Below are 16,223 nucleotides of genomic sequence, written 5' to 3'. Positions count from 1 at the left end.
AACCTAGGAGGCAGAGACAGGCGGATCTTTGTGAGTTCGAGGCCTCATCTACTAAGTGAGTTTCAGAACAGTCAGAGCTACAGTTTGAGACTCTGTCGCAAAAAGACAAAACAAAAACAAACAAAAAAAGATGGAAGAGGTTGGGAAAGGGAAAGGAAGGAAGGAAGGCCGGGTTATTGCCGCTAGCGGTCTGGGCCAGGCACGGGAACCCTGGACACGCAACCCTTTCCCGTCTAGACCCGCCCTGAGACGTGGGCAACGCGAAGTCCCGCCCATTCACCCGTTCCTGGGCGCCAGAGGCACCCAGACTCCGCCTCCAAGGCATGATCTCCGTTGGGGGCGGAGGCGGAAACTGGGTGGGGGACTTGGATGGGAAGAGGGTCGGGAAAGGCCTGGCACTGGGCCCTTGTGTCCTCCGCGACCAAGTTCAAGCTTGTCCGCCTTCTCAGGGGCTTCCATTCATTTCGGGCCAAGACTACTGCTGCCCTCGCCCCCATACTACTGTAGCGTTGCGCAGGCAGGGCTTGGGGAAGCAGTGCCCTGAGTAAAGAGACCACCTGGGGGTGGTGGAGGTGGATACAGAGGGAATTGGACAATTAATTGTATGCCTGGACGAGGGTCAGGAAACCATGGATGAAGTTTTAGGACCATCTAAGAGTGTAACACTGGATAAAATCCTGAAAGTGGTAGCATTTGGAGATCTGAGGATTAAATAAATGTTTGTTAGGTTCTGGGAGGCGCAGAATCCGGTTACACGGAGGTGCGAGTGCACAGAGGGATTCCGGAGGCACAGGTTAGATAGGGTCTAGGTGGACAGAATAATCATTTTGAGTGAGGGCCTGGGGTCCCCAGGTGAGTTTGGGTGCCAAGCATCAAGGTCAATGGTCTAAGGACCCAAACATTGGGAAACTGACTGGGCGTCCACAGGCGACTCCAGGCAGCGCCGCGGGGGACCGGGTGGGGGCCTGTGGCCGGCCGGGGCGGAGAAGCCGGGGGGTCGGGGTCCCTCCCCCTGGCGCGGGCTCAGGAATCCGCCGAAGGGCGGGCGGAGGCGCCGGGGTGGGCCGCGGCGGGCGGGCGGGGGGCGCTTCCTGGGGCCGCGCGTCCAGTGAGCTGCGCGGTCCGTCCGTCCGCCCGCAGGCACTGCTGGAGTCAACGCGTGAGTGGCCTCCAGCGGAGGGAGGGCGCGGGCGATGTTGCGGCCGAGTCTATGCTGCGCGGAGCGGAGAGGCCTGCGCTTCATGACTCGCGGGGCGGGGGCGGGGCGGTCCAGGATTGCAGCCCTGAGCCCCAGGCCTGCGAAGGGACTCGGTCCCCAGCCCTGGAAGGTTTCGGTGCTCCCAGAACAGTCCTGGGACGAGACAGCTGGGACCCAGCCTCCCCTTCCAGATAGAGGGAATGGGGGGTGCCGTGGCAGAAACCCCTGACTTCTGCCCACCCCCTCTCAGCCCCAGGATGCTCCCATTTGCCTCCTGCCTACCCGGGTCTTTACTGCTCTGGGCGTTTCTGCTGTTGCTCTTGGGAGCAGCGTCCCCACAGGATTCCGAAGAGCCGGACAGCTACACGGTGGGGACCTTGGGGTCACCAGCTTGGGATGGGATGGGATGGGAAGGACAGCGAGTGAGGCAGGATCCTGGGGAGGCTGCTTCTGGGAATGATTCTCCCCGGCTTGGTTGGTGGAAAGCTGGAGGCCATTGTGTGGAGCTGACCTGAGCATGACTGAGCTCAGGCCCTGGTCTTGGCCTGACTAGTTGGAGGAGACAGCCAGGGTGGTCACTGGCCACATCGGGTTCCCTTCCAGGAATGCACAGATGGTTATGAGTGGGATGCAGACAGCCAGCATTGCCGGGGTGAGTATGTCTGGGGTACTAGCCATCTTCAGGAACTGGGAAGGGGATTACTGCTGTTTCCCAGGGACACCTTATCTCCCAGAGCTGCTGCAGGAACTTGATGGCCTTCCCACTGTCCACCCTGGTAGCCAGCCATCTGGTAGGCAGCCATGCTTCTCTTGTGCCACTCAGTTAGGAGCCCTACCCCTTCAAGAGGGTGAACAAACTCTGCCTCTGTCCTGCAGGAGGCAAGAGAGCACCTGGCTATTGCCCAGAAAGAAGGAAATACATACATCTTCCCTGAACTGCACTGCACTCTCCCAGCCCAGCTCTATCCCAGTGCACCCTGGGAGGGCAGTACAAGCTCTGTGGTCAGGAGGCCTGCAAATTACTCTTGGGCAAAGGTAGAGGCAGGGATTTGAGGAGGAACAGAAACTCACATGGAGGCAAGAGAATGGGGGTAACAGTGTGAAATAGGGGGCCACACACCCAGTCCTGCAAATGCCTGGGAGGGGTTCTGGGTCGGCAGCCTTTGCTGAGCAGAGAGAAAGCCTTGCTGTGTTGCTCAGTTTAGAGAAGGCCAAGTTGGGCTTCTGCCTCCCACTACCTCCAGGGCCAGCCCAGGTGACTGGCTGTGCCCAGCAGGCCCCTCTCTGCAGATGTCAATGAGTGCCTGACCATCCCCGAGGCTTGCAAGGGTGAAATGAAATGCATCAACCACTACGGGGGCTATTTGTGTCTGCCTCGCTCTGCTGCGGTCATCAGTGATCTCCACAGTGAAGGACCTCCACCACCACCAGCCTCTGCTCAACATCCAAATCCTTGCCCTCCGGGCTATGAACCTGATGAACAGGAGAGCTGTGTGGGTAAGTGGGGGCCATGCTGGCACCTAGGCTTCCAGGCCTTTTATAAACTTTTTTTTTAAAAAACTAGCTTTGGGGGTTGGGGATTTAGCTCAGTGGTAGAGCGCTTGCCTAGCAAACGCAAGGCCCTGGGTTCGGTCCCCAGCTCCGAAAAAAAAAAAAAAGAAAAAACAAAAAAAAAAAAACAAAACTAACTTTGTATTTACTGTTCAAAGTAATGTGTTTTATCATGGTGCCATCTCGGCATATTTCATTCTTGTTTCTTTTAATCCTCCAGTAGAGTTATTTTAGTCCTCCTTAGTTTGTTTCTTTGTTTTTGATTTTTGAGACAGGGTTTCTCTGTGTAGCCTTGGCGGTCCTAGAACTCTGACTCAGAGATCCACCTGCCTCTGTACCCCCGCCATGTACTTTGGGTTTTGAGATCGTTTCTGGATTTGATCCCCGGCACCACAAAAACAAACAAACAAACAAAACAAAAAAAACAAGTATGGTAGCGCACACCTGTAACCCACCAGTGGGGAGGGAGCAAAAAGATCCGAAGGTACAGGTTATCCTCAGCTGCGTAAGAACTTCTGAGGACCACCTGAGGCTGCCCGAGATCTTACCTCAAAACAGTTAACAAAATAATAAAGTAATTTTCCCTATTTAATACCCCAGACCCCATGCTCCTTCCATCTGGCTGCTCAGAGACATATCCAAGTTTTCATCTACTGCAGGCTCAGTGCATGGTCTGCAGGCCCAGGATGTCCCTAGCAGCCTCAGTTCCTGGACAGACATGTGAGAGCTCTGCTCCCAGCCTCTGCCAGCTTTTTGATCTGGAGTCAGACTTGGGAATCATTGGTCTGGGAGGAGGAGAGATCCTGGCCCTGCAGTCAGCTGCGGGGTATAAATGGACAAGGCTTTATTTGTCTGTTTACTTATGTATTTATTTTTAAGACAGTGTCTCACTCTGTAGCCCTAGCTACAACTAGCTTGGCACTCACAGAGAGCCTCTTGCCTCTCTTCCCCTGCAGTGGTGGAATTGAAGGTGTGTGCCACCAGTTCCCACAAGACCCTATTTTAGTATGTTCTCCTAATGGGTACTTTTCCTGGTAACTGCTTGGTGGACTCTTTTTTGGACTATTGGAATGATCTCAATTAAATGTTCATGATTTGATGCCAACTACCCATGTGCGTGGGCCCCCTCCTCACACGGTCATTAGCATATGGGGGACTCCAGGCAAAGGCTGAATGGTGTCTCCCACAGATGTGGATGAGTGTACCCAGGCTATACATGACTGTCGCCCTAGCCAGGACTGCCATAACCTTCCTGGCTCCTACCAGTGCACCTGCCCCGATGGTTACCGAAAAATTGGGCCCGAATGTGTAGGTGAGTTCAGTGGCTTTCCTAAGTTCCTGCTCTGTGACCTTGGTCTGCCTCTTGATCTAATGCCTTAGGTCACCCCAGCCCTCTGCTGCTGGTGCACTCCTGTCACCAGACCCACTAGACAGCTCCCTGACAAAGGCAGGGGTGAATTTGGGTGCTGAGGTGAGCTGGCTCAGGCCCCACCTTGCTTGTGTTCTACTTTCTGTCTCCTGCCTCCCATCTCAGACATAGATGAGTGTCGCTACCGCTACTGCCAGCACCGATGCGTGAACCTGCCGGGCTCTTTCCGATGCCAGTGTGAGCCCGGCTTCCAGTTGGGACCTAACAACCGCTCTTGTGTGGGTGAGGCTGTGCCAGACCAGGTTCTGGGATCCTGGGTAGAGATGGGTGAGGTAGGGGCAGGATCTCCTTCCTGAGCCCACATCGAGTGGGTGTTTGTCCTTGCACCCTCAGATGTGAACGAGTGTGACATGGGAGCCCCGTGTGAGCAGCGCTGCTTCAACTCCTATGGGACCTTCCTGTGTCGCTGTAACCAGGGCTATGAGCTACACCGGGATGGCTTCTCCTGCAGTGGTGAGAGTCCACTTGTGCTACCGGATACTGCATTGGTACCCCCGGCACTTGCAACGTATTGGACCAACTCCAGTCACACAGTCATTTGTTTGAGGCTTCGGTGTCTCGCTCTCTGCACCCGCAGGCCTTCGTGAACTCCATCTTGAGCTGGTTGTTTGGCACTCCCAGCGTGGGGGGATGGTAGGTTAGGTGCTTCTGAAGCTTGCTGGAGAGACAGAGAGGGATGGAGGTGCCCGTCTTCCTGAAAGTGGAGTTGACTTGCATTGGAATCCTGCTCTGGGAAAGTCTCTTTTTCCTGGGCACATTTCTACGGCAGATGGGCTATTTGGAGAGTTAGGGACAGTGACTGACAGGCTTCATCAAGTCTCAGGCAGAAAAAGTAGGTGCCATGCATTTATAACTTAAATTTTCAGTCTCGTTTAATCTGGTCAGTGATGATTTACTTTTGTAAACAGGACGTTAAAGGTGTGTTGGTGGAACTGTAGAAAGTAAGCAGCACGTTGGGAGACAGTGGTGACTTTCCCCTTACAGAGATGAAGTGACCTGTCCAAGTTCAGATGGGAAGGGTGAGGCGGGCTTGGGCTTACCCCAGGCATCTCAGCATGTCACCCGGGCCCGCCCTCATTGTTGTGTGCTCTGTGAGGCACAGCATCATTGGTGTTCAGCTGTGTGAAAGGAGCAAGAGCAGACAGATAGGATGCTGCATGTGGGTCACACGCTCAGCCAGTCTGGGCATTCTGACTGCAGATCGCAAGACTTGCAGAAAAGAATAGAGCAGGTTAGCCCCTCAGGACACCTCTAGTCTAACCTACTCATTTAACTGGCTCAACGTGGACCCTTTCTAAAACTAGTTAGTAGGACTTACGCCCAAGCCTCTAGACTGGTGTTGCTTTTTAAGACAGAGCCTATGTTACCGTGGCTGTTGTAAAGCTCTCTGTATAGATCAGGCTAGCCTACAGAAATCTGCTGAGTAGTGCTAGAATCAGAGGCACAGGCCACCATGTTAGGCTAGTGCTTTGTTCCGTATTCTTAAAGTCCTGGGAGAGAGGTGCTCTATATGCTTGAAGGTCTGCTGTTGTTTTGAGACTGGGTCTCATTGTGTAGCCCTGGCTGGCCTGGAGTCTCTTATGTAGACCAGGCTGCCTCACACTGACCTGCTTGCTTCCGCCTCTGCCTCCCAGATGTTGTGATCAGACACCCCACTGTTTGCTTTTCAAGGCACGATCCATCTTGTTATGTAGTCCTGGCTGGTCTTGATCTTAATATAATCCTGGTTGGGCTCCCCGTGTGGATCAGGCTGACCTTGAACTTGGTATAATCCTCCTGCCTCTACCTCGCAAATGCTGGGATTGTAGACTATAGCACCATGCCAAGCTTCAAACCTTTCTATTCTTTGTCTTTTCTTTTTCCTCTCCCTTTCCTTGCTGGGATGGAACCTAGAGCTTCAAGCGTGTTAGGCAAGTACTCTACCACCGAGCTATATCCCCAGCCCCTCTAACCTTCCTCTGAAACCTTCAGTCCCCCTTTTGAGCATTATGGGTTTACTTCACTCCCTCTCTCTTCCCACATCCAGCCTTATGGGGGGGCTGGGCTCTCTCGGTAAAGGTCTGTGGGACTTGGTTGTGAGGACTACCCTCGGCCCAGGGTCCTCATCCCCACCCTCCCTCAGATATCGATGAGTGCAGCTACTCCAGTTACCTCTGCCAGTACCGCTGTGTCAATGAGCCAGGTCGCTTCTCCTGTCACTGCCCACAAGGCTACCAACTGCTGGCCACAAGGCTCTGCCAAGGTACAGGTGCTTGGGTGGGCAGGAGTTGAGAGGCTGCCAGCTTACTGTCAGTCCTAGAGTCCAATTCCACCTCCCTTGGCACAGACATTGACGAGTGCGAAACAGGTGCACACCAGTGTTCAGAGGCCCAAACCTGCGTCAACTTCCATGGGGGTTACCGCTGTGTGGACACCAACCGTTGTGTGGAGCCCTATGTCCAAGTGTCGGACAAGTGAGTCAACCTGGTGGCAGTTTGCTGTGGTAACTACAATTTCCAGAGGTCTGTGGGGCTAACTGGTTTAGTCAGGCTGGTGAGTACCCATGACATCTCATGGGAATTAGTCGGGTTTTCCTCTTTAGGAAGTAGGTATTGGGGGATGGGCCTAGCCCTCACTGCTGTTTCGTGTTGGGGTCTCTAGCCGCTGCCTCTGTCCTGCCTCCAACCCCCTTTGTCGAGAGCAACCGTCATCAATCGTGCACCGCTACATGAGCATCACCTCAGAGCGAAGTGTGCCTGCCGACGTGTTTCAGATCCAGGCAACCTCTGTCTACCCTGGCGCCTACAATGCCTTTCAGATCCGTGCTGGGAACACACAGGGGGACTTCTACATTAGGGTAAGGTGCTTCTCTATTCAGACCCAACTGACTTATCTAAAATAGAATGCCTCAAATCACTTAAGCGGGAGCTGCCCTGCCTCCTCTCTCAAAGCCCTGTCCTAGGAAGCAGGGGTCACGGCGGAAGTCAGAGATGTTCCATATTCCTAGTGAACAAGCTACAGGCAGTTCTCAGGAGTAGTTGGTTAGGGGTGAGTCCCAGTACTGCTCTCTCCTGCCTGGCTTTGATTTCCTTATCCATTAAACAAGAACAGTTCCTGCAGGGCTGGGGTCAGGGACTCCCGTGTGCTGGCAAGGGGAAGATAGGGAGGCTGGCATCTTGGACGTGGGTCCTTATGCTGCCTTCAGCACTGAGGTGTTTGGCTTCAAAACCTCTTTGGGGTTGATGTCACAGCTCCATGGCAGCTCCACTCAGTAGGCCCTCAGTTCTTCCCCAGCACTAGAGCGATGACAGAACTGAATACTTTGGAGGGGAAATGGGACACTCTTGGTCACCAAATGCCCATCATCCCTGAAACTCGAGCCATCAGGTAGTCATGATGGAGGGAAACGCAGGGTGGATAGGGTCAGGATGGAGCTGATGAGGAGAGCCAGTGGCAGGGACTCAGATACTGAGGGAATGTCCTGACGTCAGGGCTGGGGAAGGATACGCAGTGGTCTTATCAGACTTTCCTGACCTCAGGACACAGGAGGGAGGGGTGATCCTGGAGTAGGGTCCTGGCTCACAGGCTAACACCATCTCTATGTTCTGCCATCCACTGTGCCCTGCAGCAAATCAACAATGTCAGCGCCATGCTGGTCCTTGCCAGACCGGTGACAGGACCCCGGGAGTACGTCCTGGACCTGGAGATGGTCACCATGAACTCCCTTATGAGTTACCGGGCCAGCTCTGTACTGAGACTCACCGTCTTTGTGGGAGCCTATACCTTCTGAAGAAGACCCTCAGGGAAGGGTCGTGTTGGGGGGCCCCTTCTCCCCCCCCCCATAGCTTAAGAAGCCCTGGGGGCTTAAGGATGACTGTTCTGTTTAAAGGGACTATGATGTGAAGGACAATAAAGGGAGAAAGAAGGAGTCCTGGCTGAGGTGGGTGAGTAACCTCAGCCTGGGAAGGGGCTGGCTTGTGAGAGGCAGGCAAATTCCACACAGGAGTCCTCTCTATATTCAGGCTGAGGAGATTCCAGAGCTAAGGTCATCCTTCAGAATCAGCCTGAGCTGGGCGTTCTCCAGAGTGTATACTTCAGGCCCTATTCAAGAGCTTGGCTGATATTGGGCCCAGAAACCACGTTCAGGTCAGTGCTAGGAGTTTGGGGTGACTGTCTTAGCCCTACCCAAGCTGTGCATTTGGACAAGCCCTATTGTCCAATCACTAAGATGAGGCAAATGGATGGAGAACACTGTTCTCAAACTATTTGACTAGGGCCGTCTAATTGCACTCAAAAATACAGTACCCTTCCCTGACCAGGGCATTCCCAACTCTTAAGGAGTGTTTATCTACCATCCGTCCATCCATCCATCCATCTATCCATCCATCCCCATCCCCATCTATCCATCCTTAGGGTCTCTGGCTTGGTGTAAGTTAAGTTCTTATTATAGCTGTGCACAGCCATGTTTAGCCTAGGAGCTGGCCTTGAAAAGAACCATGGTATGGTGGCCACACCTTTAATTCTAGGATCTGGCAGGTAGGCCAGGGAAATTGGGAGTTCTAGGCCAGCCTGGGTTATATAGCAAATTCTAGACCAAGCTGGTTTTAGGAGTGGGTAAGGAGACACTGTACAAGGCTGCAGGTCGTTGCTATGTGGAAGAGGAATTGCCTGGCACGTGTGAGGCTGTGTGTTCCACCGCTGGCACTACCTACCACACAGTTGGATCTCCCGCAGTCTTCCAGTTCCTGCACATTTCATAAGGACCTTGGCATTGCTTCCTTAACACCACACACATTTGGATTTTTATTAAAGCCCAGAGGACTTGTTAAAAGGTAGCCTTGGTAGAGATGAAGATGGTTGCTGGGGAACATTTCCAGGTATAGCTCAGGTCAAAGGGCTGTGGCTGCAATACAGCTGGTACAGGGTCCTGCTCAGAGCAGGTCCCAGATTTCTGCAAGAAAAGTCAGGAGAAGGTCAGCCTGGTGCCTCAGGCAACCCGGTCTTCTCTCCAGATTGTAACTGCCCATACCTCTGCAGACGCCCACACTTGACGGTGCTCAGCAGCATCTCCTGCTCCTTGGTGGTGGCACAGGCATCATAGGCAGCCAGGAGACTGGGGATGAGGCACATAAAGGCTGATTATCTGGGCAAGCATTACGAGACATGAGAGCTAAGGCAGGGGGGTTTAGCCCAGAGTGGAGGAATCTTTTTTTTTTTTTTTTTTTTTTTTTTGAGCTGGGGACCGAACCCAGGGCCTTGTGCTTGCTAGGCAAGCGCTCTACCACTGAGCTAAATCCCCAACCCCAGAGTGGAAGAATCTTGTTGTTGTTCTTTTTTTTTTTTTTTTTTTTTTTTTTTTTTTTTTTTTTTTTGTTGTTGTTCTTTTTTTCGGAGCTGGGGACCGAACCCAGGGCCTTGCGCTTCCTAGGCAAGCGCTCTACCACTGAGCTAAATCCCCAACCCCGAGTGGAAGAATCTTAAATGCTACACATTTCCTGTTTCTGAGGTTAGAGCTCCTGTTCCATCCTGCCTGCCCTCCCTGGGAAACACTGGGACAGAGCCTGCCAAGGTTCCCGTGTAGAGCCAAGCTCACTCTCTGGGAGCACTGTTTATGTTGAACTCCATGTAGGAAGGAAGGGCAGAGGAACCCTCAGCAGCTCTCTGGGGTGTACCTGGCAGGGGTGCTGTATCGATCCACCAGGGCTGCTGCCTTCTCCCCACTCAGTCCACGCACCTGCATCAGCTGCCGGGCAAATACCTCTCGCACAGACTGGGCCTGGGGTTGGGGTAGGACTGTGTTAGGGGTGACCTCGGCCTAGGTCACCTGAGCAGAGGCGAGGCAGGGGTGGTACCTTGTTCTTGACAGCTTCTGCATTGAAGTCACTGAAGGTGAGGAGTGAGCAGAGAGGGTTTGTGGAAGGCTTTGCTTCTGATTCAGCATCCCCTGGGGTTCCCCAAGGGCGGCTGTGTAGGGTGTGGCCCTGATGGAAGAGGGGACTGAGGCCAGGGTAGGCTCTAAAGACTAACCCCAGCTAATCCTTTCCCAGGCCCCAGTGGGAAGCCTAAAGAACTGGGATCCCACCCTTCCTTGCTTGGGCAGCAAACACCAGGCAAGGGTCCAGTACTGGGTAGAGGCACCTGCTCACCTGGTACAGTCTTTCCAGGCCCTTTGTCAAAAGCGCCAGGTAGCCAGCTGACTCCTTAATATCCATGGTACGCTTCACAAAAAAGCCATCAATGACCTGGAGAAGAGGACATAAGGAAGGTAGCTCCTGGCCTGAGCCATGGGCTATAAAGTCTGCCAGCCTGGTCCTGCCCTCCCAGCTCACCTGGGTGTTTGTGACAGCCTGCAGCAATGTACTCTCAGGAAGGCTAAGGTTGTGGACAGACCCATGTTCCTCTACCAAGTATATCCGGTGCCCCAGGCCACAGCGCTTCAGGCGGAACTAGGAAAGCAGGCAGAAGTAGGGTGGGTCAGGCCCAAATGCCCACGTCTGGGCCAGTCATCAGTTAAGAGACCTTGACCCTACAGTCTCATCTTCACTGGCTCCTATCGTATCTTGAAAGCAACACCACACTAGGCTCTCGCTATGACTCCTCGGAAAGCCCCGAATCTCTGGACATTATGCTTTCTCCAAGCCTCCCTTGGCCTATTGGGCTCTGTGGCCTCTAGGGTCAGCCCTGCTGCTGGGACGTGGGTATAGACCCTGCATTTCCAATCCTAGAGGTTTGCCTCTTGTTTATCTGAGAGCTCTAGGGCTAGGTACTCGAGGGCTCTTTAAGTTTCTCCAGCCAGCAGAGAGAGCCTTATTTTCCAACTGTACCCCTGTATGACTTGAAAAGGGCTCAAAGTGGGTGTGGCTGGAGGCTCTGCTTCGGGGCTACCCAGGAGCTTTTCTAGGTTGAGGTAAGCAAGGAGTGAGGCAGGCTGACTAAGGCACCTTCTGCTCTCGAAAGCGGCCGTCAATGATGCTGCTGCACAGGTCATCTAGCCGCTTGCGTTCCACAATGTGGTCCAGGACTAACTCCCCAGGTCTTTCTGCCAAGAAACCAAGAAGAGGTTTACTGTCTTCATTCTATCCATCCTGGGTAGCCTCCCATGCCTGTCCATGGCCCTTTACCTGGGTCTCTGGGCCTGGTCTCCTGTGCTACCCACACAAAGTCCCCAACATGCAGTTTGCGAACTGTATGGGGCACACGCAGTCTTTGTAACTCTCGGAGCATTTCTGGCCTGTGTCCTGCCCTGATTTCAAGAAAGAAGGCCAAAGTCAGGGTGAACCAGCACTTAACCACATTCCAGCATCCTCAAGTCATTCTCAAGGTTTCCCCTACTCCCTTACCCTCTGGTTTCGCCAATGTCCACACACAACAGCACTCTGTACTCGCTAGGCCTTAGCTCCAGTGGTCTCTGCTGGACGCCCACCTCAGTAGTGCCACTAGAATGGAGTGGAGGCTGTGCATAAGGCCAGAACCCTCAGTGCCAGAGTAGTTCCCATGACTCATAGGGCATCGGGCTCAGTTATAAGTCTCTGAGATAAAGGTATGGTTGCCCCATTTCTCTCTTACGGTTCTGACAAGATGGCTTCTGGAACTGGTGACTCCTCTTCATGATGCTCCTCTGGCTGAAAGCCAGTGTTCAGAGTGCTCAGGCCTTCTGCCTCAGCCAGCTTCTGGGCCAGCTCCAGGCCCTCTGGTGTCAGTGCATACCTAGGAGGTGAGGGACACATGAAGTTTTTATCTTCTTTATCCCTGACATGCTCTCCTTCCCTCAACTAGGTGAGCCTTACCCTCTTTGGTATAAGTTCAATGGCTCCCCATCTCCTCTGTCTCCTTGTCCCTCAGGTCAGCTTCTTCAGGACCTCCCTTAATGGTGTCTCAGCTTTGCAATGCGTGTCTCCCAACTCCTTCCCCTGTCTTCACTCAACATCATACTGTCCTCCCTCCCCACAGAGGCTCATACTCCCCAGGTCTTCCAGTATCAGGCTTTTTAGCAGGTAGGCTGGCCTTCCCCAGCCTCAGCAGCACCAGGTCTAAGACTTGTTGGGTCATTAGAAAGGCTAAGAATGCCCTAAATCCTGCATGTGTCCCATCCCTGCCTCATGTGCTCCCCGTTCCTTGCCCAACCTGGCTGGCCGATGAGTTCTGAGGACTAGGTTCCTGTGGAGGAGCCCTCGGAGGGCAGGCCAGGGTCTTGAACTTTCAGGCACTACCTGTGAAAGGGAAGGAGACCCTCAGAGAGGCCCCTGACCATACGCCACATTTGGATCAGGTTTACCCCAAGGGTGTCTGCCATGAAGGGAAAACTGCAGTGGGCTCTACCCGCCCACTCTCGGCGGATGCTCACCCTGGGGGTCTTCTGGGCACATTTCTGCAGCAGCTCCTCTTTGGTTAGGAAGCTGTGGCCATCAGAATTCTGAAACAGTGGTAGAGATGAGGTAGGTTCAGGTCCCGGGCTCCTCACCCTGACATGGAGTGGCCAGTACACACTACCCAGGCACTTCTGTGACCATCCTGCTGCATCCCACCCATGAGCTTGACTTGCTTACCAGGTGCTCCCTGTAGAGCTGCAGCAGGATCTCTCGAGCACCTGAGTTCTGAGCTGGCCAATAGCCAGCATTGGTGTTTCCTGCTTGAGGCTGGGTGGGAACCTGAGAGAGACAGAGGAGGGAGATGAAGCTATAAACGCTTGCAAATCTGGAATGTGATGGTGGGAGAGCAGCAGCAAAAGTTGGATGTATGTGCCAGGCCCAGTCCCCAGCTACAACTATGGAAGAATAACATGGTAGATGTCCCACAGCTTTCTAGGCTGGATCTTTTAGCAGCTCCCTTTGGAACTCTGTATACAGCAGTGTCAATAATCCTACTTAGGAATTAAGATAGAGCCTCTCACAGAGGGTAGAAGACTGTCCTGCGCCAATCTCAGTCAAACCAAGAAGTCTTACTCTCAACACCCCCGCCCCCGTTCCCACCCCCCTTAGCTTTCTACTTCCTTTCCCAATCCTCACTGGCATGGAAGAGTCCTGGAGTTGGGCAGGTGGCCCTTTGCTGGCTCTCTTCTTTCCAGATGGTGAGCTGGGGGCATGGTCACCTGCAGAGATCAGAAGAAAGTCAGTCCTGCACACCATTTGGCTCCCAGGAGGAGCCTAGATGTAGTCTGCTCACTTTGTGAATTTGAGTGTCGTATTTTAAAACTTTTTTGTGTTTTATTGTATGTATGTGAGTGTTTCACCTGTGTATCACTTGCATGCAATACTAGAAGAGGCCAGAAGTGGGGGCTGGATCCCCCAGAACTGGGGTTTTGGTTTGGAGACAGGGTCTCACTGAGTGAAGCCCTGGCTGGCCTCTAACTCGCCAAGATTTTTCTGCCTCTGCTTCCTTTGAGTGTTGAGATTAAAAGCATTAATCACTATGCCCAACCCATGTCATTTTTTGGAGATAGCCTCAGGTAGCCCAGGCTAGCTTTGAAGTCCCTATGAAATTGAGAATGCTTCTGACTCTTCTACCCTCATGGTCTTGTTTCACAACTCCACCCACCCACCCTGTCTCAGTGAGCTAGCTTTGTTCGTGAGAACTAGGAGGTTTACAGAGCATCAATCACTAGCCCTGGGTGGAACAGCAACCACATTGGGAGGGGGATATTTGAAAAAGTGGACACAGCCAGCACCTAAGAAGTTTAGATCACCAACTTCCAGAGGTGCTCACCGCCCGATGCTAGGTGCTCCTTCAGCTTTTCGTCCAGCATGCGACAGAGCCTGTCTCCAAAGTGCTGGAGTATCTTGGCTTCTTTCCCGCTGCGCAATGGTAGCGGGTACCGTTGGAGGGAGCGCAGTGCCTGGCGAGCACAAGGGAGAAGGGAACTCATCAAACTAGGATTCATGATCACCTGGCTCTGCCAGCGCCTGTCACCAGAAAACAGCTGGGACTCACCTTTTGAAACACAAAGCGCGTGTGGCGCCCTCTGCTGGCTGCCTCGTCCCGCCACTCGGTTAGCCAACGAACGAAGAGCGGGTTGGGGCAAACAGGCAGCGGACGCTTCCGGCCCAAGCGGACCGGCTCCGCCATAAGATCTACACTGGCTCTTTCGGAGTCTCAAAACACCCTGAGACTGGGATCTCGACGGTTCAATTGGTATAAGGACACTTGTTTGAGGGTAGGACCTCTCCAGCCTAGTAGGGCACTAGATCAAAGATTGTCCTCCCTTCCCCATGTACTATGCAGCAAGAGGCTTGTAAGTTCGGCATGCATCTCCTTGCTCTTAGGACCGCCCCCATTCGCCGCCAGCACCAGCCTTTTGGACAGGCCCCACCCAGGCCACCGAGCTTTGATCCACCCTTTCCTCTCACCCAAAAATTCGAGAGCAGAGTCGTTTTTTAGGCTGACTGTTAAAAGAGCGGACAGCGCCCCTTGTGACTGGGAGGGCTGGCTGGCGGCGGGGAGTGGGGTGGGGGTGGGGGTACGCTCAGAAAGCTGAACTTGCCTTGCTTCAAGGTCTCAAGGCTATTTCAGGCTCACTATCCTAGAAGAGGCTAGAAAAAGGCTTGAGAAAAGTGGGGGGAGAAGGATGGACACAAGCCCAAGAACATTTGTGGGAGAGACATCTATGATGGGGTGCAAGGGATGAAATAAAGGTAAGGCAGGAGTGGCAGTAAGATCTCGAAATGTGCGAAGTCGGGGATGGGCACAGAAGTCTCAGGGTAGGTGAATGACGAGGATGTGTATCGCAAGGGCAAGGAGAAATAAAAGGTGTGTCCTGGCAGGTGGGGAGTTCGAACATGGGCACAAGGCTGGATCCCGGGAAAGCTGGTAGACACTTCGCTTTTGTGGCTCATTAAAGGTGAAGGAGCCTCAGGGAGGATAAAGATGGGAACCTTGCTGAGGGAAGGATGACTCAGGCTGAGGGACACAAGGCTCAATAGAGCACAGTGGTCCCTTTAGGGTTTGGAACAACGCACGGTCTTCAGCTGTCATGCCGGAAGTCGCTGGGCGCCCAATTCGCAGACCCTCGTCTCAATCTAGCTTTCCACACCCGCCTCCTCCCTCAAGCAGCCTTATAAGGAGCCTGCAGCTGGCGCTTGGGCTGGGCACGCCCTCTGGAGGCTCATGCCCTAATAAGGACATCTAGGGCATCCCGCGGCCGGGGGCGGAAGAAGCGCGTCTCCAGGGTAACTGCGTAGCCCCTCCCCCCGTTGCTCTGGGAAACTGCGAGTCTCGTTAAAGGCGGAGCTCGTCTTCTCTTTAGCCTTGACACTTGGGAGAGGAGGGGGTCAAGCTTTGGCCTCCACTTGGAGCTCCTGCAGCTTAGCCCCTTCGTGCAGCAGAAAGCCCCTGACTACAACCCCCGGCATCCTCTGCGTGTTGCCTTGCTCCTGGGGTAGCTCCTCATTTACACCCTTTATTCCGCTTGGGGAGGTCAAGGCCCGTATTTCGTCTGCCTCTGACTTGTTTGCGACCTTGCCCTCTTTTTCTGCAGAGTGTGAGTCCATGGTCATTGTTTGAGGTCAGAGAAAACTTGCTGGAGTTCCCACCCCAGTTTATTTTAAACTCTTGCTTTCACAGAGAGTCTTTGTGTTAAAATAATCATAAATCTATCAACTCGGGAACTAAGTTGAAGTATTCCTTTTCTTGTATCCTAGTAAATGAAATATAAAGTCTTTAATGCACAATTCTTCACCCTTTCCCCATGAATTACCCATTGACTTAAGAATTTGCCAAATGTCTTTTAAAAAAGCCAAAGCTCTCAAACTATATTGTAGTATTTCCCGTTTTAAAAAATCCTATTTGTTGAAATTTCACTCCACGGAAGCATTTCTATGGGCTTAAAGACACCGTTATACTTGCGATTCTCTTTTCTTTAGGAGAAGATCCCAAGCCGATGATTCAGAAAAGAAAAATCTTGGTTTTTAGGAACCATAAAGAACAAAAAAAACACCACTTCTGAGATAAAGATTCAAGTAGAGAATTATTTTCAGGTCATTTTTATCAAGCGATAGGCCTCTTGCTTAGAGCGTGCTCTGGTCCATTGCACCAATGGGTTCACTCTCCGTGCAACAGCCCACGCCTCACGGC

The 16,223-nt window shown here is 53.0% G+C and overlaps 2 protein-coding genes across 8 annotated transcripts; one reads left to right on the top strand and one right to left on the bottom strand.

The window, feature by feature from the left end:
* The first annotated feature begins 346 nt into the window (after positions 1-346).
* Positions 347-8,086, top strand: Efemp2 (EGF containing fibulin extracellular matrix protein 2). 5 transcript variants are annotated; one of them, XM_032891156.1, is made up of 11 exons: positions 347-852; positions 1,449-1,566; positions 1,802-1,850; positions 2,489-2,695; positions 3,939-4,061; positions 4,284-4,400; positions 4,512-4,631; positions 6,301-6,420; positions 6,505-6,631; positions 6,819-7,014; positions 7,786-8,086. In XM_032891156.1, exons 2-11 carry the CDS (start codon positions 1,456-1,458, stop codon positions 7,945-7,947), a joined length of 1,332 nt encoding a protein of 443 aa, XP_032747047.1. In that variant the 5' UTR covers positions 347-852; positions 1,449-1,455; the 3' UTR covers positions 7,948-8,086. The 5 variants fall into 5 exon arrangements, with proteins under 5 accessions (XP_032747047.1, XP_032747051.1, XP_032747049.1 ...); XM_032891158.1 differs by lacking the exon at positions 347-852 and adding an exon at positions 1,061-1,159; XM_032891160.1 differs by lacking the exons at positions 347-852; positions 3,939-4,061 and adding an exon at positions 1,060-1,159 and having other exon boundaries at positions 7,786-8,085.
* Positions 8,087-8,932: 846 nt separating this feature from the next.
* On the bottom strand, positions 8,933-14,477 carry Mus81 (MUS81 structure-specific endonuclease subunit). 3 transcript variants are annotated; one of them, XM_032891154.1, is made up of 16 exons: positions 14,085-14,477; positions 13,860-13,989; positions 13,163-13,245; positions 12,704-12,805; positions 12,502-12,570; positions 12,282-12,367; positions 11,724-11,864; positions 11,498-11,593; positions 11,279-11,400; positions 11,099-11,196; positions 10,487-10,603; positions 10,304-10,399; positions 10,010-10,138; positions 9,830-9,933; positions 9,187-9,270; positions 8,933-9,108 (listed from the first exon to the last, which is right to left on the bottom strand). In XM_032891154.1, the coding sequence occupies exons 1-16, from the start codon at positions 14,217-14,219 to the stop codon at positions 9,042-9,044; spliced, it is 1,659 nt and encodes a 552-aa protein (XP_032747045.1). In that variant the 5' UTR covers positions 14,220-14,477; the 3' UTR covers positions 8,933-9,041. The 3 variants fall into 3 exon arrangements, with proteins under 3 accessions (XP_032747045.1, XP_032747043.1, XP_032747044.1); XM_032891152.1 differs by lacking the exons at positions 13,860-13,989; positions 14,085-14,477 and having other exon boundaries at positions 12,704-12,808; positions 13,187-13,392; XM_032891153.1 differs by lacking the exons at positions 11,498-11,593; positions 13,860-13,989; positions 14,085-14,477 and having other exon boundaries at positions 13,163-13,392.
* Between the last annotated feature and the right edge of the window lie 1,746 nt (positions 14,478-16,223).

Source organism: Rattus rattus, chromosome 2, assembly GCF_011064425.1.
Source record: "Rattus rattus isolate New Zealand chromosome 2, Rrattus_CSIRO_v1, whole genome shotgun sequence".
Lineage (NCBI taxonomy): Eukaryota > Metazoa > Chordata > Mammalia > Rodentia > Muridae > Rattus > Rattus rattus.
The sequence above is the reverse complement of the archived record's forward strand: the minus strand, read 5'-3'. Positions and strand labels throughout refer to the sequence as shown.

Excerpts from the sequence above, each read along its gene's own strand:
- Efemp2 (XM_032891155.1), top strand. The coding sequence starts at position 1,399 with ATGGGGGGTGCCGTGGCAGAAACCCCTGACTTCTGCCCACCCCCTCTC. Across the intron at positions 4,062-4,283 it reads AATTGGGCCCGAATGTGTAG|ACATAGATGAGTGTCGCTAC; the intron begins GTGAGTTCAGTG and ends CTCCCATCTCAG. Across the intron at positions 7,015-7,785 it reads AGGGGGACTTCTACATTAGG|CAAATCAACAATGTCAGCGC; the intron begins GTAAGGTGCTTC and ends TGTGCCCTGCAG.
- Mus81 (XM_032891154.1), bottom strand. The coding sequence starts at position 14,219 with ATGGCGGAGCCGGTCCGCTTGGGCCGGAAGCGTCCGCTGCCTGTTTGC. Across the intron at positions 13,990-14,084 it reads CGCGCTTTGTGTTTCAAAAG|GCACTGCGCTCCCTCCAACG; the intron begins GTGAGTCCCAGC and ends TGTGCTCGCCAG. Across the intron at positions 10,139-10,303 it reads GCCTGGAAAGACTGTACCAG|GGCCACACCCTACACAGCCG; the intron begins GTGAGCAGGTGC and ends CTCTTCCATCAG.